At 43.1% G+C, this 24,248-nt stretch overlaps 1 protein-coding gene across 1 annotated transcript in view; it reads right to left on the reverse strand.

The window, feature by feature from the left end:
- Positions 1-24,248, reverse strand: part of syn2b (synapsin IIb) — a 625,573-nt gene that overhangs the window by 8,221 nt on the left and 593,104 nt on the right. The window contains exons 10-11 of the mRNA XM_070895371.1: positions 17,202-17,351; positions 8,787-8,853 (exon numbers count right to left, since the gene is read on the reverse strand). Coding sequence (XP_070751472.1) covers positions 8,787-8,853; positions 17,202-17,351 — 217 coding nt within the window. The remainder of the gene's footprint in view (positions 1-8,786; positions 8,854-17,201; positions 17,352-24,248) is intronic.

Below are 24,248 nucleotides of genomic sequence, written 5' to 3' on the forward strand. Positions count from 1 at the left end.
GTATTACTAAAGACAAGGATGCTACATCAAATAGGAGTTAATGTTTAAGATGTCATGAAAGCTGTTAAACAAAAGCTAGCACAGAGAAATTAATTTATTTCAATTAGTACATAACTGTAGTTCCCTTATTGCATTTCTTATGAGAATTGTCAGTGTAGAAAACAATGTACGTAAATGTACTTAGCTAATGATGTTATATTATACATATATGTGTGTAAAAATTATATCATGAAGACCCATCTACCTTTTGTGTTTTTATTGCACATCAAGCTGTACAAGTGTGTAGCCACATTATGTAAAATACTGCAGTAAAACCTGAGCATTTTTTTAAACCAAATACAGTTATAATAAAAAAAGAGACTTTTACAAACAACTGAACATATTTTGTTATGACCTCAACTGTAACATTAGACTTTGCATATAGCATGCTTGCATGCAGTTCCGAACGCGTTTTTAGTAGGAATGTTTATTTTTGGCAGTGTAATTCAGTGTCCTCCAGGAATTAAAATATTAAGCCATTTTGTTTCTTTTAGCCACAACACTGTACTTTATCTCAACAAATGTCTCTCCTAAAGCAATGCACAAGGTCAACCATATCTACTTCATATGATTAGGACAACTGCAGAATTACATGCAAATGATTATAACATGATTTCAGAAGCACACCCATTTAACTTCTCACAGTGGGACAGAGACAGTTTTTCAAAATTTCAGCAATAACCGGCTATTCCTCAGGCACACACCACCACATTATGACATTTTTGTGTACACAGTTCAAAGCGATTTTGGGAATACATGTTCCTGGTGAGGAGCCTCACCCGCTGGGAGCACATATTAGCAAATTGCAAGCATGCTCCCCATGATTTTCCATTCATTCATTTAAAAAAAAATAGCCCAAAATCTGCTGTGACAGGGCAAGGAACCGCACCCACTGTTACTTAGACTTGCCGGTGCTTGTTTAATGTTAACGCTACTTTGCCCTGCAAGTTGTTGGAAGGGTGAGATGGAACCAGCACATCTGGGATCTGAGTGAATAGAGCATGTAACTGTGTATCTCCTTAACCACTCAGATTGAAGTATTGTGAAATTAACAGCGCAAAGACTGAGAAGGCAGTGTAAAATAGAATGGGTGAATTCAATGTCAAATCAGGTACAGAAAAATAAATAAAGAGGCAAAGAAAGATTGGATTAAAAGAGAGAAAAAAGGAGACAGAAAGAAAAAGATTACTTTTTTTAAACAAATTCTCCAACAACAATTAAAACTTGATGGAATGAAAGTCCACACTTTTAATAGTTAATTTTGAGTGCCAGAGAGGATGACTGGCAGTAATTAACACTTACCACATTGTTAAAGGGGTACTTAGACTTGAAATGACTTGACTTAACTTTCTGTGGTGAGTTTACCTCATATCTATCATGCAAGTACAGCAACTTCACACCGCTCAATGCATTTGAATGGGGAGCCAGACAGAGAGATGCCATTTTCGCAAAGTTAATGGAGGAGAGCTAATTGCCTCTCTGACTGCAACGTTTTGATTTCCACGTTTATCGTGCATCTGCCCTCACCTGAAGTTGCTGTGACATTTGCGCATAAATAATGGCGAGCGCTATTAACCTTGCCGGTATTTTGACAGCAAATTTTGGGTCATTATAAATCATAAGATCAGTATTTTCCCTTGTATGTTATCTGTTTTGAAAATATAGATATGTGTAAATAGGGGCATACGCTGGCGGAAAGTAGTAATGGACTGTTTGTACGACTATTAATAGTATCTCCACCTTAAAATAGGCTCAAAGAAATGAGTGAAAACCACAGGCCACCTGTTTCTTAAGGCCTTATTAAAAGCCAGCCATAAGAATTTTTTTACACAATTATGTGGATGTGGGAATAAAATCAAGAAACGAGTATTGAAATCCAGATTAGCTTAATGAATGCCAACATTTCAAAGAATCACCACAGCTTTCAGAGAGCAAGGTAATAAAAATTATATTAACATAGTGTAGACCATAACAATTTTACAAAAATGGGCATTTCAAAAATATACAATTGTTTCCATCTGCTTTAGTCCTCTAGCATATTCAGTCCCTGTGGCTATGGAGACTATAGTCCATATACAGGCTACAGACCAGAAAAGCTAACAACCTACTGTCATTTCCTTAGTCCTATTGGAATGTCACAAATTACATTCTTTGTGACTGTGACCATGATGAACTATCCCACCTTATTCTTCTCGACCTGTCTGCAGCCTTTGACGCGGTTAAACCACACCATCCAACGCCTCTCCTCCATCGTCTAGCTGGGTGAAACTACCTTTGCTTGGTTCCATTCTTATCTATCAAATTGTAGCCAGAGATTCACCTGCAATGGCTTCTCTTCCCACTCACACACCATTACCTCTGGAGTTCCCCAAGGTCTAGCTTTGGGCTCTTGGGCCCCTTCTATTTCCCATCTACATGCTGCCCCTCGGTGATATTATTCGAAAGCACGACATCAGGTTCCACATATACGCTGATGACACTCAGCTCTATCTCACCACCGCCTCTCTGGACCGAGCCACTGTCTCTAATTTGCCACACTGCTTGTCCAACATCTAATATTGGATGAGTAGAAATTTCCTCCAACTAAAAATTGGGAAGACTGAAGCCATTGTCTTTGGTCCCCGTCACGAACTCCATTCTCTGGCCACCTTTTTCATCCCCGGCAACTCTCTCAAACTGAGCCAGCCCGTTTGCAACCTTGAGCTTCCGACCACATATCCGCTCCATCACCAAGACTGCCTACTTCTACCTCCATAACATCACCCGACTGTGACCCTACTTCAGCTTACCTGCTGTTGAAACCCTCATCCATGCCTTTGTTACCTCTATACTTGATTATTCCACCGCACTCCTGGCTGGCCTTCCACATTCTACCCTATGTAAACTTGAGGTCATTCAAAACTCTGGTACCCATATCTTACCTCACTCCAAATCTCATTCACCCATCACTCCTGTGCTTGCTGACCGGCTCCCGCTCCGACAATGCCTCACTTTTAAAATCCTCATCCTTGTTTTCAAATCCTTCCATGGCCTCACCCCTCACTATCTCTGTAACATCCTCCAGTCCTACAAGCCTTCGAGATCACTGTGATCCTCCAATTCTGGCCTCTTGAGCATCCCTGATTTTAATCGCTCCACCATTGGCGGCCATGCATTCAGCTGCTTTGGCCCTAAGCTCTGGAATTTCCTCCCTAAATCTGTCCACCTCTCTACCTCTCAAAGGCGATGCTCCTTAAAACCTACGTCTTTGACCAAGCATTTAGTCATCTGTCTTCTGTGGCTTGGTGTCAATAATGTTTTTATTGATCTTGCACTTGTTAAGCGTCATGGGATGCTTTGCTCTCTTAAATGCGCAATATAAATGTAAGTTGTTGTTGTATGGCTTTTTTATAAAAATGCATAATATTCCAAATTGAATAGCTCAGATATTGAGGATACGTGGTGGAGAACAAAAGTAACAGTTTACATCTGCATTGTTTAGGGCACTTATTTAAGGAGTGATGGCCATGTTTCAAACAAAGTATTGCAGCAAGTATAGGTTTAGCCAATGAAGGATTTCTATAATAAAGGGTTTTTCTATAATATTTAATAAATCCCTCTTGTCTTTATCACAGAATAAGAACATACAAGTAATATTGATGAAGATAATAACTGATCAATCGATTTTCTTTCGGAGGGGGTTGTTTGAATATACTAAAGCTTAAGCTTATGGTTATCTTTCCCTTTTCTATAAATCACCTGAAGTTGAGGTTAAATCAAGTCAAGCCTGTAAAATTGGAAACACATAAACACTGCTCTCCAGGCCACGTCGTCAGTAAATGAGCTTTGCAGTTATGAATCTGGAACCTTGCATTTCTTGAAAATGAGCAATATGGTCCTACAGGAAAGGAGAAATGCCAGTCCTAGCTTCAGTGGTCAACGTTTTTGTCTCATAATACTCCTGTGAAGCGCCTTTGGGACGTTTCACTACGTTAAAGGCGCTATATAATACTAGTTGTTGCTGTTGTCTGTAACCTGTGGACTATAGTGTGTTTGGCCAAAGCAAGTACAGCGACACATTTTCACATTTCATCAACATCATAGGCAGTCCCTCGAAGCGAGGATGACTTGCTTCCACGCCAAAAAGGAATGAGTTCACAGGTGTTTCAATGAAGGACCTAATATTCCAGATCCCGAACTAAATCTTGGAGGGTGGAAGATGCCTCTGCTTGGATTTTTTTTAACGTGTGGTGGCTGTTGCACATCAGCCACCACACGGGCTTGACAGAGCTAGGTCTTGGTCCAGTGGCAAGGATTACCCAAGACTACTGGAGACCAGCTCTGCTGCACGGACCGAGCACACACACATATAGCAGAGTGGGCTGGCCCGTGCTGCCCCGGGGCCCTCGCCTGTCCTGGGCCCCAGACTCACGCTTCTCCTGGGCCCCGGTCACTTCCTTCTACAAACTCTTGCTCCTTCACCCCTCCTGCTGTGACTGCTGGCACTGCAATCAGCGACCTGACTTCGCAGCCGTCGCCCTCCTGCAGTGGTATGCTGCCGCACGCTGCTCCCTCTAATGGCCCCGGCCTGCTGATGGACTTGCAGGCTGGGACCGCGCCGATTTCCGGGCCGGGCCACCACACGCTGCTCCCTCTAATGCAGCCTTTCAATCACATTTATAGCCTAGAGCAGTGCATGCTTCTACGGCATATCTAATATTAAGTGTGAAGGATTGTGCACTGATTGTACAGCCAACCTGATTTTCTGTCCATTTAAATGTGTGTGCAATTTTCCATGCCCAGTATTGCAGTAGTAGTTCTCAATGTGTGCTCCCGTCCACTGGGAACACAAATGTATCTTCACATATCCTACAGTGGCGGTGACCATAACTTTACCCGTTTTCAAGGCCCAGGAAGTTTAAAGAGCTTGAGGTTTCCACATTGTTCACATCACAAGGGACCTCCTAGATAGCAGTGGTCAGGGATGATACATTGGTGATTGGTGCAGCTTGAGCATCAAGGGGGATGATTGCAGTGGGAGTGGCAAGGTAGCACTGGTGGTAGCAAACATATCATCAAAGGCAGCAAAAGGAGAAAGTGATGGTAGAGCTGGTCAGGGAGTAGCAGACAATGGGAGAGAAGAAGAGCAATATGGTATAGTGTCTGTGTTTGGTGGGGAGTTAGAATTTTAATGTATGAGAGTTACGCTATTAATATTTGAGGGATGAATTTTTGGTATTTGGGGTTTAGACTTTTACTGCTCAGAGGCTTGGATTTTCAATTTATAAAGGGGTAGGATTTTAAGCATGAGGGCTTGGATTGTTTGCGAATGGAGCATTTGATTTTTGGTGTATGGGAGGGGGCTTGGATCCTCTGTGCACAAAGCAGTTTAGATTTTTAGAATAGGGAGGTGGCTTAGATTTTTAAAGTACGATTGCTCGGATTTTGCAGATGTTTCTTAAATTAATGTGCAAATGTTTTAGTACAACAATAAGTTAATGTGTGGCACACATGATTCTGTGTTTGATCATGATTCTGCCTGTCTCCAAAGTGTTCTAATTGTAGGGGGCCGAAATTCAGGGTCTCAAAGAGACCTGTTAATGCCCGTTTGTGGCGGCCATTCCTAAAATTCGAATGGCCGCCGCTTTGGGGTCAACAGGCCGAACCGACTTAAATTCAGGTCAGGGATTCTTTGGCTTGGACCCCATCCTACCCAAGTAGATGCACCACCAAATTAACATAAAATAAATACTAACCTATCCATTTTAGCTCGATCCGTTGATCCTCCGCCGCACGGTGCCCCCGGCAGGTTTTTCTGCCAGTGCACCCTCTGAAGACTGTGTATGGCCGGCAGCGCGGCCGCCCTTAAGGGAAGGGCCCACTGCCATGCGCGGCCGCAATGCAAACATTTTTGCCGGCCGACTTGCTGATTGGCCAGCAAAATACTGCCCCTCCCCCCCGGGGTTCCCAACAGGCAGCCTGGCACCACCTCTTGATTGCCAGGCCGCTGGCCCAGCCGAAGCCCTCCCTAGTGGCCCAGTGGCCAAAGTTAAAAAAATGATAGAATCTCTCCCCTTTAACGGAGGGGAGAAAGCATGGCGACGCACACGCGCTGTGACGTCACCACGTTGATTGACAATGGTGGACGGCGCAAATGACCCATTTTCAGCCAGTCAGCCTGGTTTTGAGTTTAAGACCTGCCCCATTATGATCCATTTCTGGATCTACTCACCGCACCAAGAGTTCCAGCGGTGAGTACCAGCTAAAAACTCATAGTTGCGTCAGATTTCTGGTGCACCTGAATTTCGGCCCCTAGCAGTCCATTCATTGTTTGTGCCATGTGGATCCTGCCCCCGATCCAAAAGGTTAGACAGAATGAATGCAGATGAAAACAATTGTGTTTTTGCAAGTGTCAACTTGTTATGCTACATATCTTGTTGTGGTAATATTTATGAAAGCCACATACATATTAGAATTTGTCATGCTAAAGCATTCACTTTCGCATGATCTGTGAAGAATAAAAACTTTAGTTGTATTTAAAAAATACGATTAGTTGTAAAGAAACCTATTCAATTTCTTAGCAATCTACTTAGTTTCAGATTGAATTTTTTTGTAGGTTTCAAAAATCTGTGGAAAGAGAGGGTACACAATCCTTTTTTGCATAGAGGAAGATATGGCCCATAATCGTTTTAATGTGGTGCTATAAATCCTGATGCTAAAATGCCAGGGAACTCCTCGCAATATTAATGAGACATCAGGAAAATATGCATATTTTTAATTAAAATAGAAGTTTCAACACAGAAAACCTAGTTGGAATCTGAACATCAAATGACTAAAGCTTTAGTGATCTAAATCAGGATGCCAAGTTCTATTAATAAATCTAATACTAGTTGGGGAATCCAAGCTTTTTACCCGTGGTATAAATAGCAGCTAACACGATCCACAGCATAGTTCACTCCTGAGCAAGATCTGCATAATGTTTGGCTTATCAGCTCTTTTTAATTTTTGCACAAATTGCATGTTCCATCTTCGCAATTGTGCATCGACCTTCCACATTTAACCATTTTAAATTTTGGAATACTATAATTGATAATCAAATGTGCATTATGTAAGTTTTCTCTAAGTCAAAACTAAACTGTTTGTAACCTGAGAATCTGACATGGGCATGACGTTTATTGACTCATTAGTGAAGAATTACTTTCTTCATAGCCCTTTTATTTGCAAATTACATAAATAAAATGACCTAAAAGTTAGAAAATTGTTTACAGGATAAGTTTCCAATAGTTAGGGAAAAGTATAAAAAATATATTTTGTAAAGCGTAATTTTAAATAAGGCTCAAATGTATTCACGTAACAGTCTAATAATGTCCATTAGCATTGTATTACTACCTCGGCAACTTTTAACTTGTTACATAGATGGTTCAACAATTTACAAATTATCTTTGTTGCTGTGTTGAATGCTGGCTTAAATTGGCAATTTTATTTATTAAATTGTTATTGGTTGCCTTTGACTTAATATTACAGTTACATTTTATATTCAGAAGATTAAATTCTCTGATTTTTGCTATAATCCACTGAACTTTTTGTTAAATTCAGAAGCAGCATGAATTTAAACATCCTCAATAAATAAATATGTAAAAGTGTTAATCCCAGGGTTCAATCTCCCGGTCTGTGCTGAGTTAGTTGACTATAAGCAGGTGGTAGAGATGCTATAATTGCCATCAATGCCCCTAGGCTAGGGAGGGGAAAGTCAGCTGGAAATGACCATGTGTAGTCATTGGGTAATGGCAGGTTCCGACTTGACTGAGGTGCTTCATGCAGCCAAATAGTTTGCCAACAATAATAACAAGGTTCAAATGTGAATATTGGCCACTTGGGCGAGATAATGAAAGGTGCCTAGATCCGTGGAACCATATCTCAGTAAAGAGTTATCATTTTCAGGAGAGGAGGGGAGGGGTGACAATTTGACAACAAAAGAAAATGGCTCTAATCAAAAAAGTATAAGATTATATTAAATTCACCTAAGGTTAATATTGCCTTGTAATGCCTGTTTTGAGCTGTTGGTGTCATCCTTTGCTCAAATTACTCTTGAAAGTTTCTGTAAAGCATTCCAAAACTAAATTGATTCATTAAACTAAAATGTCATAAGTGTGGGAGTGATAGACAGATAGAGTTACCTTACTTATTACAGTTACGAAGAAAAAAAGTTGGAAGATTAAAAATAATGGCTCATTAGCATAAAAATAAAATAAAGTGCTATGAATTAACTCATAAATTAATAATATAAAGTTTAAGCTTTTAAAATGATCTTTATCGGTTCCATTTAATTCCCATGCAGAACAACAAGTAGCACGTGGTAAAAGCAAAGAATCAACTCTGAAACCATTCACCTCACAACATAAAATACTTTGAAACACCATATCTAGCTATTGAATGAAGTACAGCAGCACTGGACTCTGCATAGGCACAATTGTGTGTACAGTTTACAACACTGTGGCTTCAACTGCAGTCCCAAGGTCACAAAATGTACAGTAAAACATAGCCATCAATTACGAGCACAAACATTGACAAATAAACATCAGACAGTACAGTTGACACTGCATAGAAAAACACAGTCCAGGTCAGCACTGAAACACCGCCAAAAATTGCACGGAAAACTTTTCTCTTTTAGCTAAAAATCACCATCCTCTTATTTATTTTTTAGGAAGCCTGGACTTGTTTTGGTCCTACTGCAACGCCATTACAGTCGAGAATATACTGTAAACAACCTTGTGGCGGTGGTCGCTGCTGAGGAAATGAGCCAGGCTGTGTCTGTGCCTCCTTCAAACTTCCACTCTACAAAAGAAAAGATTGAATACAAAATCAGTCTGGTATTTAGATAGAATCTATTTGCATTGGTCTAGGAAGTTCTGATGTGCCACCAACAGCCACTCGAAGATACTGCTGAACGTGATCACCAACTACTTATTGGTTATGATTATTTCCTATGTTACAACAGTGACACAACTTCAAAAAATACTTCCATTGGATGCACAGTACTTTGAGAGATCCGGTGGTCATGAAAGGTGCTCGGAACTCCTACACGGCAAGCGAGCCCCAGGTGGGCAGAGGAAACATTTCAAGGGCACCCTCAAAGCCTCCTTGATAAAGTGCAACATCCCCACTGACACCTGGGAGTCCCTGGCCCAAGACCGCCCTAAGTGGAGGAAGAGCATCCGGAAGGGCGCTGAGCACTTCGGGTCTCGTTGCCGAGAGCATGCAGAAACCAAGTGCAGGCGGCGGAAAGAGCGTGCGGCAAACCAGACTCCCCATCCACTCTTTCCTTCAACGACTGTCTGTCCCAACTGCAACAGAGACTGTAATTCCCAAATTGGATTGGTCAGTCACCTGAGAACTCACTTTTGAAGTGGAAGCAAGTCTTCCTCGATTTCGAGGGACTGCCTATGATGATGATGATGATGACTATAAATGCAAGTCTTTTTATGAATGAAATACTTCTGACAAGGGTGCCTTGCTGATGATTGGCACATTTAATTATTAAAGTAGTCGCTTCAAAATAACGATTCAAAACCTGGATTTGAGAAAAAAAGCAAACAATTCACCATAGGAGATTTTGTTTTAACAAACAAGGTCAATTTTGGTTCCAGCTTTCTTTGTTTTAATCCACTTCTCCTCACCCCATAACCATGACAAGCTGTTCAACAGTACATGAAAACAGTTGGGACCATCTAAGGTTAAATGAGGTGTTATGCGAGTGTAATTGGGGAACATTTGAGCCACATTAGGAGATGAATCATAGGCAGTCCCTCGAAATCGAGGAAGACTTGCTTCCACTCTAACGTGAGTTCTTAGGTGACTGAACAGTCCAATACGGGAATTACAGTCTCTGTCACAGGTGGGACAGACAGTCATTCAAGGAAAGGGTGAGTGGGACTGGTTTGCCGCACGCTCCTTTCGTTGCCTGCGCTTGATTTCTGCATGCTCTTGGCGACGAGACTCGGTGCTCAGCATCCTCCCGGATGCACTTCCTCTACTTAGGGCAGTCTTTGGCCAGAGACTCCCAGGTGTCGGTGGGGATGTTGCATTTTATCAAGGAGGCTTTCAGGGTGTCCTTGAAATGTTTCCTCTGCCCACCTGGGGCTCGCTTGCAGTGTAGGAGTTCCGAGTAGAGCGCTTGCTTTGGGAGCCTTGTGTCAGGCATGCGAACAATGTGGCCCGCCCAACGGAGCTGGTTGAGTATGGTCAGTGCTTCGATGCTGGGGATGTTGGCCTGATCAAGGACGTTAACGTTGGTGCGTCTGTCCTCCCAGGGGATTTGCAGGATCTTGCGGAGACATCGTTGGTGGTATTTCTCCAGCGATTTGAGGTGCCTCCTGTATATGGTCCACGTCTCTGAGCCATACAGGAGGGCGGGTATCACTACAGCCCTGTAGACCGTGAGCTTGGTGGTAGATTTGAGGGCCTCATCTTTTAACACTCTCTTCCTCAGGTGACCGAAAGCTGCGCTGGCGTACTGGAGGCGGTGTTGAACCTCATTGTAGGATGTCTGCCCTTGCTGATAATGGGCTCCTGAGGTATGGAAAGTGGTCCACGTTGTCCAGGGCCGCGCTGTGGATCTAGAAGACTGGGGGGCAGTGCTATGTGACAGGTTCAGGTTGGTGGAGGACCTTTGTCTTACGGATGTTTAGTATAAGGCCCATGCTTTTGTACACCTCAGTCAAGATGAACTTGGAGTTCAGTCGCTGAATGTGCGCAGACGCAAGCGTCATCCGCGTACTGTAGTTCGACGACAGAAGTTGGGACGGTCTTGGATCTGGCCTGGAGATGACGAAGGTTGAACAGGTTCCCACTGGTTCTGTAGTTTAGTTCCATTCCAGCGGGGAGCTTGTTGAGTGTGAGGTGGAGCATTGCAGCGAGGAAGATCGAAAAGAGGGTTGGCGCGATGATCAGGATCACGGCTTGCATGTCGTCGTCGAGCAGGCAGAGGATGGTGACAAATTTTTGGGGGCAGCCAAAACGGAGGAGGAGGCTCCATAGACCCTCGCGGTTGACAGTGACAAAGGCCTTTGTAAGGACAAAGAAGACCATGTACAAGGGTTGGTGCTGTTCCCTGCATTTTTCTTGCAGCTATCGCGCCGTAAAGATCATGTCCGTTGTCCCCCATAGTGGACGAAATCCGCACTGTGACTCTGGAAGGAGCTCCTCAGCCACAGGGAGAAGACAGTTGAGGAGGACTCTAGCGACGACTTTCCCAGTGGCTGATAACAGGGAGATTCCTCTGTAGTTGCCGCAGTCATACTTGTCACCTTTTTAAAAGATGGTCGCAATTACTGCATCTCTGAGATCTTCTGGCATGCTTTCCTCCTTCCAGATGAGAGAGATGAGGTCATTTGAGCCAATAGTGCCTCTCCGCCATACTTTAGTGCCTCAGCTCCCGTTGCCTTGTTCTTGAGCTGGTGGATGGCCTTTTCTACCTTGTGCACGACTGGGGTTTTGCTGAGATGGTGGCGGGTAGCATGCTGCGGGATGTAGTCGAGGACACTTGAGTCAAAGGCAGAGTCTCGGTTAAGGAGATCTTCGAAGTGCTCCTTCCAGCGGATCCTGACTGCCTCGGTGTCCTTGATGAATGTCTCCCTGTTCTTGGCCAGCAGTGGGGTGGGGTCTTGGGTGCTTGGGCCGTAGGTGGCCTTGACTGCAATGAAGAATCCTCGCACATCATGGCTGTCAGCCAGCTGCTGAATCTTCTGTGCTTTCTCCACCCACCATCTATTCGTTAGGTCGCGGGTTTTTTGTTGGATCTCGGCCTTAAGCCACCTGTAATGCTGCTTTGCTGCTCCCAAGTATGTATCTCCCGAGGAGATGAATAAAGATAGCAGGGCCACTTTCAGTCAAGCTTCTTCTATTTTAGATGCCAAAATTATGTTGCCAGCACAATTTGCATGTCGTATACTGGTGTTCGCTGCAGTTAATAGGAGGATCCTACCGTTAGCTGTAATTAAAATGCTCATGCTGCTGATAGTTTTGTATAAATGGGAAATGCTGATGCCATAGGTCAGAATGGCATTCTGAAAGATATTTTATAAAATTTGGCCACTAATGCAAAATGTAACTGCTGCTGCACATACAGTATAACAATATTACAGTTCTAAAGAATTCAGCTTCTTGATTTCATGAATTCTTTTCATTGAATGACCAGTAGTCTAGTAGCCAGGATAATATTCTACCTGGTTGGTTTATAAGGAGAGTAAACTGTAATTAGATTACATCAAGATGCTGAACTTATTTACTGACGTCTTATAGTAAAGTATCAACATGTTACTTCCATGGTGTGATATATTCACAGAGCACAGCAAACACAGCTCCTAACATGGCAGGCAGCTCTCTCGGAAGCTTCCGGAAATCTGCCTGGTTCTGTTTATTATTAACCCTGCACTTGCAATACACAATATGTCCACATCCACAGTGTGGAGCTACAAACATTACAAGCTTACAGACATTACACTTCTCCCTCCTTAATGAAGAAGTTATTATAACAAACATCATACATAACTTTCATGTTTATACATAACACAGGATATAAACTTATTTTTTTCCATATTTACAAATTTAACTTTACCATTTGTTTTCTGTTTCGAAGAGGATACCTTCGCTCTCGAACAGAACCTTCCAAACATGGTGTCGATTTCACACTCATTCGAGGCTCATCCTGAGGAACATTTTCCTCCATGGAATTTCCTTGATTTTCATTTGAACTCACTCTAACTTCAGGCTCTTTGTTTTTCTGACTCGGACTCAGACTTTCATTCAGATTCTCTCCTGGATTTGTTTCCAATACATTGGATTTAGGATTTGCTACTGGTATATCAAAACTATCTTATGATTTAGAAATAATTGAATCATTCCCACCTTCAACTCCTTCCATGTCTGTAGATAAAATATGATTAATATGAACAAACCTAACCTGTCCATTATCAAACATCTTTACCAAATATGTGTGAGGACCACATATCTTCACCATTCTTCCTGGTAACCACTTTAATCATTTATGGTAATGGTTCTTCACACTCGCCTTCTGGTTTAATTTCACATTTCTCTCTTTTACTCTACCTCTATCATGATTCTCTTTCTGTCTTCATTGTGTCTCTTCTACGGACTGTGCCAAATTTGGCTTTAACAACGAGAATCTAGTTCATGGCTGTCGTTTGAGAAACAACTCTGCTGGTGTTCTACCAGTAGTTGTATGAGGAGTATTTCGAGATGTAATCAAAAAATTAGCCAATTTGTGATCCAATGACAACTGTCGTTTCCTTGGATTAGGATCTAACATTTGTTTTATGAGGGCACGTTTTACAATTTGTACAGTGCGTTCTGCTGCACCATTCGAAGCAGGATGGTATGGTGGAACCTTTTTCACACCATTTTTGCTCGTGAATTGTGCAAATTCTTCTGAACAAAATTGTGGTCCATTATCTGAAACAATCTCTTCAGGGAGGCCAAATGAAGAAAATCATTTTCGCAAAATGTCCAATGTTTTACTTGTTGTTATTTTCCACATTGGAAACACCTCAACCCACTTTGAATGGCTATCAATCACAATGAACAATTGTTGTCCTTCTAACTCAGCAAAATCAATATGTCGCCTTTGCTACACTCTGGGAGGCCATTTCCATGGCTGTAATGGTACTGGTGGTGTTTGCTTGCTTACCGATTAACATGTCATACACTGACTCACGATGTACTCTATATCTTTATCAAGACCTGGCCACCATAAATAACTGCGTATAAAACTCTTGGTCAAGCACATTTCCAGGTGCTGGTCATGGAGGTCTCCTAATAATTTGGACCTGAATTTATTTGGTATAACCACTCTTGCACCCCACATGATACAATCTTTATCGACTGATAATTCATTCCTACAAATGAAAAATGGATGTGTATCTTTGTCTGTTACCTGGTTTGGCCATCCATTTGCAATATACTCATACACCTTTGGCATCACTGGGTCACGTTTGGTTGCTCTACCAATCTCTTCAGCTGTGACTGGGAGTTCATCAATGTATGAAAAATAACACACTTCTTCCCTATCGGGTGTAACTTGTGATGGGGAAGGCAATCTAGACATTGCATCAGCATTACTGTGATCAGCTGATCGTCTGTATTCAATATCATATGTATATGCTGACAAAATCAAAGCCCTTCTCTGCATTCGGGCTGCAGCTAATGTTGGAACTGGGGACTTTGGATGGAGGATTGCTGTTAGGGACTTATGGTCTGTAACGATGGTAAACTTATGACCATACAAGTATTTGTGAAACTTCTTGACCCCAAAAATTAATGCCAAAGCTTCCCTTTCAATTTGCGCATAATTACTCTCACTGGCACAGAGAGTGCGTGAAGCAAAAGCAATTGTTCTCTCCTCCCCACTACTTAATACATGAGAGATTACTGCCTCAACTCCATACGGAGAGGCATCACATGCTAGCTTAATCTCCTTAGATATGTCACAGTGAACTAACATGCTGCTCTCTACCAATTTGCTTTTACACTCTTTCAATGCTGTATCACATTTCTTTTGACCACTTCCAATGGACCTGTTTTTTCAAAAGTTCATTCAGTGGATGTAATACTGTAGCCAAATTTGATAGGAACTTCCCATAATAGTTCAAAAGACCCAAGAATGAACGAAGTTCAGTGACATTCCTGGGAGTGTGTGCTTTTCTAATTGCATCCAATTTTTCCATGGTTGGATGTAAACCATCTTTGTCTACTCTATACCCTAAGTACTCTACTGAGTTTTTAAATAACTCACACTTATGAGCAGACACTCGTACTCTGTGCTTCTCTAGCCGTTTGAGGACCTCATTCAATGTGTTATTATGAATTTGCCTATTTGGTGCTGAAATTAGTATGTCATCCAAATAAGATACTACCCCGTCAATACCTTGCAAAATCTGGTTCATCACCCCTTGGAATATGGCAGGGGCGGAAGACACTCCAAACGGTAGCCTATTAAATTGATATAGGCCTAGATGAGTATTTATAGTCAAACATGACTTGGACTCCTCATGTAGTTCAAGCTGTAAGTAGGCATTTGTAAGATCCAGTTTTGAGAAGATCTGACCATCTGTCAGTGTTGTGAACAAATCTTCTATATTCGGCAATGTATTAGGGACATTACCCTCTAGAACCTGGTTTACGGTTACTTTATAATCACCACACAATCTTACCTTACCATCAGACTTAGGTATAACAACAATGGGTGTAGCCCAATTACATCGATCTATCTTACAAATAATGTTCTCAGTCTCTAGTCTTTTGAGTTCTTGCTCAACTTTCTCCTTGAGTGCATATGGTACGGAACGTGGCTTGTACCGATCTAGTGTCCTTCTGTACCCTGACACTCGCCTTGAAGCCTTGGATCGGACTGCCCGTTTCGTAGAACACCTTTGGATACTTCTTGATAACCTCATCCGCTAATGAAAATCTCGCTTCCACAGAGAAAATCTTACTCCAATCCAGCTTCAGTGAGCTCAACCAATTTCTTCCTAGTAAGGCAGACTTGTCTCCTTTCACTACTATTAGAGGCAAGTTCTGAAATTGATCTTTATATTTCACCGGTATGGTGATACGACCTACCACAGGAATTTTCTCTCGGCTCTCGCAGCTCTATCTTGGATTTCTCCAGTTGAAAATCACGCAATTTGTCGCGATATAGTGACTCCGGTACTACACTCACGGATGCACCCGTGTCAATTTCCATTGGTATCTTGAATCCCGCAACATCTACGTGGATTTTGATGCTTTTCGAATCGCTGTCTGTTAACCTCGTGCTCCTGATGACATGTAACTCTAACATCTCCTCGTCCTGTTGTTGTTCTTCCATGCTATGTAGTCTCTTGGGATTTCTACTCATAGCTTTGAACGCTGGACTCATAGCTTTAAAAACTGGTTTACCCTTCAGTCGGCATGCCTTCGCAAGATGCCCAGTCTTTCTGCAGAAGAAACACTCTGCCTTCACCTATGGACAACTTTGAGCAATGTGTTGCCCCAGGCACCTATAGCACGACTTCGACGCTCTGTTAGAATTTTCAGTTTCTGAGACTTTGGGCCCCCACCGTTTTTTACTTTGAACCTGCAGGTGATTTACTTCGGTTGACTGACGACCGTAATTATTATTTAATTCTCGGGAATATTGTTCGGCCATGCTCATCAACCTCGCTGTCTGACAAGCAATCTCCAAAGTCAAGTCATCCGTCGTCAATAACTACTTTCTGATCGCATCATTTTTCACCCCACAAACAAAATGATCCCGTAATGCTCAGTTTTGAAAGTTTCCAAAACTACAGCGCATCGATAGCTTTTTTTATGCTATGATGTAATCACTGATACTTTCATCAGCCTTTTGATTCCGAATCCAGAAACGATAGCGTTCAGCAATTTCTAACGGTTTGGGGTTATAGTGCTGCTCCAGCTTCATTAAAATCTCTTTAAGCGTTGTGTCCTTTGGCTCGTCAGGCACAAGCAGATTTACAAGGGTTTCGTATAATGTCAGACCCGCCTCTGATAAGAAGATCGCTTTCTCATGTTCCAACACAGCCTGGTTCTGGACTGCATTGTCTGGATCTTCGATTATGTTATTTTCAGTGAAATACATTTCTAGCCGATCCACATACGCTTTAAAACGTTTCCGGTTGTGTCTATATTCCCCCAAATGTCCGATTACACCTGCCATTTTAATCTCTAGCTGTTCACACCGTGTGCTGTATTTTACCTCAGATTTTGTAGCTTTTTTCCAAAGACAGAAACTTTCAAAGTCTCTCTGTTGGCTGGCTGAATCCTTCCCCAACAAAATTTAAGCTTTAAATCATCCGAAAAAAATCCCATTTCACCGCCAAATGTGATATATTCACGGAGCACAGCACATGCAGCTCCTAACATGGCAGGCAGCTCTCGGAAGCCTCTAGAAATCTGCCTGGTTCTGTTTATTATTAACCCTGCACTTGCAGTACACAATACATCCACAGCCACAGTGTGGAGCTACAAACATTACAAGCTTACAGACATTATACATAGTAACAAATATTACTTAAGGATTTAGGCCCCCATGTCCTGCACTTTAAATATGAGCAATAAAAAAAGACAAGCACATCAGATAAATTAATATTTCTTTCTGCTTTGCTTGCCTGTGGTTGCTGCGTGGCAGTAGGTCTCTGAGGTGACGGAATAGGTGTTCTTGGTATCAGTTGGTTCATTTTGGCTAAAACCAGTTCCGTTAGAAGTTCTCTGTCTTCAGCCTGGTGCTCCCCAATCAGTGGCATTGTACAGTCCATGACCTGCAAAAGATCATAAATGTGTACCTGTTGTGCTGGTGAGAAATTGCTTCATACCATCACAAACCTTGGTGAGATAACATAATTAATTTCAAACATTGGATTATTTAATCTAAAGCTTGCCTGCAAAAAGCAAAAAGACAGACCAATATCAGTCTGTAGTTCTGCTTAGCGTGCCAGCCATTCTTTTCATTTGTAATATTACATGACTGTAAAAGGTTACTGCACAAGATAAAAATTCACGGAGTTGGGGGTAATATATTAGCCTGGATAGAGGATTGGCTAACGAACAGAAAACAGAGAGTCGGGATAAATGGTTCATTCTCTGGTTGGCAACCAGTAACTAGTGGGGTGCCGCAGGGATCAGTGCTGGGACCCCAACTATTTACAATCTATATTAACGACTTGGAGGAAGGGACTGAGTGTAACATAGCCAAGTTTGCTGACGATATAAAGATGGGATGGAAAGCAATGTGTGAGGAGGACACAAAAAATCTGCAAAAGGACATAGACAGGCTAAGTGAGTGGCAAAAATTTGGCAGATGGAGTATAATGTTGGAAAGTGTGAGATCATGCACTTTGGCAGAAAAAATCAAAGAGCAAGTTATTATTTAAATGGAGAAAGATTGCAAAGTGCTGCAGTACAGCGGGACCTGGGGGTACTTGTGCATGAAACACAAAAGGATAGTATTCAGATACAGCAAGTGATCAGGAAGGCCAATGGAATCTTGGCCTTTTTTGTAAAGGTGATGGAGTATAAAAGGGAAGTCTTGCTACAGCTTTACAGGGTATTGGTGAAGCCACACCTGGAATACTGCGTGCAGTTTTGGTTTCCATATTTACGAAAGGATATACTTGCTTTGGAGGCAGTTCAGAGAAGGTTCACTAGGTTGATTCCGGAGATGAGGAGGTTGACTTGTGAGGAAAGGTTGAGTAGGTTGGACCTCTACTCATTGGAATTCAGAAGAATGAGAGGTGATCTTATCGAAACGTATAAGATTATGAGAGGGCTTGACAAGGGTGGATGCAGAGAGGATGTTTCCACTGATTGGGGAGACTAGAACTAGAGGGCATGATCTTAGAATAAGGGGCTGCCCATTTAAAAGTGAGATGAGGAGAAATTTCTTCTCTCAGAGGGTTGTAAATCTGTGGAATTCGCTGCCTCAGAGAGCTGTGGAAGCTAGGTCATTGAATAAATTTAAGACAGAAATAGACAGTTTCTTAAATGATAAGGGGTTATGGGGAGCGGGCAGGGAAGTGGAGTTGAGTCCATGATCAGATCAGCCATGATCTTATTGAATGGCGGAGCAGGTTCGAGGGGCCGTACGGCCTACTTCTGTTCAATTTCTTATGTTCTTATGACTCTAAGGTTCTACACTGTTAGCTCCTTTTGCAAAACACTTCAGTTATGCCCTTTTACTATTGTTCTTCTATAAGTCCAGGTCATTTTATATAATCAGATTAGTACCACTGACACAGATATAGGCTGTCACTGTAATGGTTTAGAACAAATAGGTGTTGCTGCTTTCATCACTACTACAGGACTATTTTATGTAGAAATAAAGCCATCGGGCTAGAAATTCGGCAGGTTTGCGCCTGTTTAGTGCCATGGCGCAGCTGAAAAAGAATTTTTTTTCTGGCGCTAAACGAGTCGCACAAAATTTAGCACCCGTACGGAAAATTCAGCAGCAGTTTGCGCCGGCGCTAAAAATTATCGGCAGCCTGTTTTTTTTGCCATTTTTATGATGTCAATTGATGTGCAATGCTGCACTATTGCCGGGGGCGGTAAATTCACCGATATCGACATTTTTATGGCCGGCCCAAAAACACGCCCGAAATCTTACCAGGTCGGATCCAGGGAGCACTCGGCGCTAACAGTGCCATCTTGAAAAACGGAGAAGAAGTTCATTGCATAAAAGGATTTGGAGGGAAGGCTGTATTTTACACATTGAGCTTTATGTGAGTTCATAGTTCGCTTTTAAGAATATTGAAGAACATTTAAATGAATGGGGGCTGTAATATCTCTGCCATTATTCCTGGCTGCTTTTTCTATGCAGCATCGAGCTGGAAGGCAGCTTATGCAAGAGCATTTTGAGCGTAATCGAAGAGCGACAGACGTATGGGGAGGAAGCCTTGCCCCCCACGAGTTTACAGGAAACAGCACTCATCCTGCACCTGTCTGAGGCACAGTGCATTAGAAGGCTGCGCTTTCGAAAAGAGGTGATCACAAAGATATGCCAGCTCATAAAGGCAGACCTAAAACCTGCCGGTGCCAACAGGACTGCACTGCCTGTCGAGGTGAAGGTGACTGCGGCACTTGCCTTCTATGCCTCCGGCTCTTTTCAGGCATCAGCAGGGGACATATGCTCCATCTCGCAGCACGCTACACATCGCTGCATTTGCCAGGTGAATACTACATTGTACGCACGCAGGATGGACTTTATAAAGTTCCCAATGTCCAAGGAGGCACAGAATGAGAGGGCTTTAGGTTTTGCACAAATTGCTGGCTTCCCCAAGGTTCAGGCTGCCATTGATTGAATGCACATCGCCCTGCGAGCCCCTTTGGAGGATCCAGAGGTTTACCGAAACTGAAAGGGATTCCACTCCCTGAACCGACAGATCGTCTGCGACCATACTAAGTGCATCATGGCAATAAATGCTGAATTTCTAGGGAGCATCCATGAGGCTTTCATCTTGAGTGACAGCATTGTCTCATATCTGTTTGAGCATCAGCCACAAGGCCAGAGCGGGATTCTGTGGGGCAAAGGTTACAGCCTCGCTAGCTCCGAACCCTCAGACACAAGCCGAGCATTGCTATAATTACAGCCATATAGTCACGCGCAACATCGTCGAAAGACAGTTGGAATGCTCAAGCAACGCTTCTGTTGCCTGGACCTTCTGGAGACTCCTTGCAATTCTCCCCTCAGCAGGTCTCTGAGTTCATTGTGGTGTGCTGCATGCTACACAACTTAGCCATCATGAGGGGACAGGATTTGTCATTGAGGACTGCAGGACCACCTCAGGAGAGAGGGGATGGGGGTGGTTGGGGGGCGCCTCATGGAACTCTTGCCACTGCAAAAGCCTTACATCAGCAGCTCATTATTCATTGCTTTGCTTGAACAGTGAATGGCATGTTTCACCTTTGCCTGCCCACTCTATCCCAGCATGCTGACTATTCCCCCTTTATTCTGCAAATGAGACACTACACAGGAATGGTTAAGGTGAACTAAATAATTTATTTAAAGTACAGTAACTTGAATTAAACATTATTGTGAACTTTTAATAACTTAACAGAATTGGGAAACTTTGAAAACTTTTATAAAATAACAACAAAACAATGAAAGAACAATGCCTGCACTGAACATCTTTTACCTGCAGCCCCTCCTCCCCCCACATCCTAACCCCTCTCTCCTCCGCCCCCCCGTCCTAACCCCCTCCCTTGCATCATGACTGTACCCAATGTGGTACCAAGGTGTTGTGCCGCAACGCGACCAGAGTCCTGCTGTAAAAGGGGGATAAGACAATGGAGATGCCATGTGTGGATCCCCTGGAGATGCTCGGGGTATGGAAGGCCCAGCTTCTGAGTGGTGAGCCTCTTGCTCGGCCTCACCACTCACAGGTGATGCGGGTCTGGGTGCTGTGACACTGGGGACTGCAGTGCCAAAGGTCGAGACCATCAATTGGGCGTGGTCATTGGCGGCCGCGACAATCTGCGCCATGCCCTCCCTCGTGTCCGCCGATAGTGCCGCAATGCTTGCGGGAAAAGCACCCAAGACCTCCAGGAGATGTCGGCTTGAGCTGGATGCTCTCCCGGACAGTTCCACCATGTCCAGGTGTGCGTCTGCCTGTCTGTCAGCAGACCGGCTTTGCTGACTCACCCTCCGGAGAGACGGCATACGGGATTCAACCCTGGGAGTGCGTCGCTGCACACCACTTAGACCTGGGGCCTCGGATGGGCCAAAACTCGAGAATGTGGTCAGAGCTAATGGCCGCAGCTAAAAGAGATGTCGATTGCATTGGCCCCCGCCCCCCGCAGAATGGCTTCCTGAGTTTCCTCCTCCGGTGGAGGTTCCTCGTCCTCGGTGTCTTCGTGGTCCCTCTCCTGCACTTCCACATGATGGGCTGAGGTGGAGGCTTCCATTGGCGGTTTAGCGCCTCCTCATCTGGAAATAGAAAACAACAGATGAGTGGTTAGCAGCAGGGGAGGGGACAGGGTGACATGAGGAAGGTCACACAACACAGACTCATGTGAAGGACCAGCGCTACTGCATTATATGCATCACATTGCATCACATTGCCCCAACCCTAGTCCAGGGATTTTGCAGCACTTACCATCATGTTTGAACAGGGGATCAGCACCCCCATGGTAGTTAACCACCCTGAGGCACTGATCAGAGCTGCCATTCTTTCCTCGAGGTCAGTTAACGGCAGTGTCTGGGGTGGACTGCTGCCTGTGCACCACTGCTCCCGATGGTTATGCGACAACTTTCCCTGCAAAGATGACAATTGGAATAGTTACCAGAGGGCCCTTCTGCTCTTGTGGTACACACAGATAGCCATCAAAGCACTTATACTATATTGTGTGCATTTAATACAGTCCTCTGTTTAATGGCCTTGGTAATTGCACATAGTTCACGAGGAAGACATCGAAGTGCAGAAACATCTTTTAAGATGTCAAAAAGCAGTCTTATGTGTAACGATCATTCATGGTAAATAAGGTGCAACACTAAGCCTACCTATACCGACATATGTCAGATTTACAATTTAAATAATGAATGAGTGCATGAATAAAAATATTACTTACTCTCACGACCCTGCAATGGTCATTGAACTTTTTCCTACATTGTTGATGGTCCCTCTTGGTATTATCGACTGAGGAAACCTCCTCAGCCAAGCTGGTCCACAGACGCCTTCGCACAGCTGGGAGGGGTTTACCAGCACCCCTCCTATTAAATTCCACTCATCTGGTTTGCACAGCTGCAATGAGGGCCTTGTTTGCTTCATAGCTAAACTTTTGGGCTCTCTGCCTGCTGGAGTCCCTTTCCATCGTGGCTGCTTGGTCTGTGAAAAATACCTGATTCAGCCCTGGATGTACGGCACTTGCGCAGGTACACCCTGACAGCTGACCCAGAATCACGGGAAGAAGAAAAAAAAATTGAAAAAAACTAAAATTTGTGCATGTGCAGAAAGTCCGTTTTATTTCTTTGCAAATTTTGGTTCGGGCGCACAAATTCACTCGTGCAAGGCCGGATTAGCGCTATAGCTATCGCTGGTCACCATTTGCCGAATTTTGCGACGTCCACCGATAACGCTACCCTGGCTGCATGGTCTGTGAAAATACCTGATTCCCTGGCGTTTTAAAAAAAAAAAGATGATAATCGCCCATAAACAGGTGAAATCGCTAATACCCGAATTTCTAGCCCTTAGTTTTTAGTTCCAATCTTTGAACCAACAAAGCAAATAAGAATGTGAGAGAGGATGGAATGACAGCTGGTCAGTTTGCATTATCATACAATAATGTAATACTTTACCCATCAAATGTAATCTCCTAAGGGAGCTGGATAACTACAGCTAGTTGTTCAAGAAAATACATTTCTATGAAATGTCTTCCTGAATCTCAAGACAACCTAGGAAACTGGTTTAATTGTAAACTTATATATCTATGTAATGTAGTGCTGCTTGGAGCAGCAGCATCTATTGATTCGATATCAACATTATTTTATTATTCATTTTCTTTATCAATCATCATCAGTTGCATTTCATTGAAAACACTTTCAGGAGCCATCATGGTCAATAGAATATTTAATCATCTATGTCCGTGCTATCCTTATAACCTTCAATAGCATTCTAATCCAGATATTCATTCACATCATTTTTAAAGGAATTAATTGACATAGCATGAACTGCTGTTGATGGGAGTCTCTTACACATATCCTTTGCCAAGCATGTGCGTTGGATAGGCAGGAGTTCTTCAAAACCTGATTTTTGCATTGCATCATCGACACCAAGTTAAATGTTACGAATTCTTTATTTGACGGACAGTGTTAGTTATTCAACGTTATTGCAAACATTGCAATCCACAGACTGACACGCAATAGTAGCTCACTAGTAATTTGTTTAATGTCTGACTAAAATCAAAATATATTGGGGACTATTTTGTCTCACTACCTGCCCTGTGTAGCCCTCATGGCCAGCCTCCCACCTTGCACCCTCTGTAAACATGAGCTCGTCCAAAACTCTGATGCCTGTATCCTGACTCGTGCCAAGTCTCGTTCACCCATCAGCCCTGTACTCACTGACCTACATTGGCTCCCAACTGGCAACGCCTCGATTTTAAAATTCTCATCCTTGTTTTCAAATCCCTCCATGGCCTTGCCCCTCCCTACCTCTGTATCTTCCTCTAACCCTACAACTCTCAACGATCTCTCTGCTCCTCTAATTCTGGCCTCTTGTGCATCACCGATTGTCTCCGCTCCACTATTGGCAGCCGTGCTTTCAGCTGCCTAGACCCTCAACACTAGAATTCCCTTCCTAAGCCTCTCCTCCTCTCTACCTCTCTCTCCTTTAAGAGGCTCCTTAAACCTATCTCTTTCACCAAGCTTTTGAACAACTGCTCCAATATCTCATGATGTGGCTTGGTGTCAAATGTTGTTCGATAACGCTCCTATGACGCGCCTTGGGATGTTTTCCTACATTAAAGACGCTATATAAATGCAAGTTGTTGTTGATGCCTAGAAACAAGGTGGTAGCAAGGCAAAAATTGTCAATGAAACAGAACTGCTAACTTACTGCTGGTTGGCCAGTGTCCAGTGGATCTCAATATAAGCAGAAACAGGTAGAGGTCTTAATGAATATGTGCAAATCGGGATCAAATTATGTTGTCAAGAACTCCTGATGCAT

This window comes from Pristiophorus japonicus, chromosome 12 (assembly GCF_044704955.1).
Source record: "Pristiophorus japonicus isolate sPriJap1 chromosome 12, sPriJap1.hap1, whole genome shotgun sequence".
Lineage (NCBI taxonomy): Eukaryota > Metazoa > Chordata > Chondrichthyes > Pristiophoridae > Pristiophorus > Pristiophorus japonicus.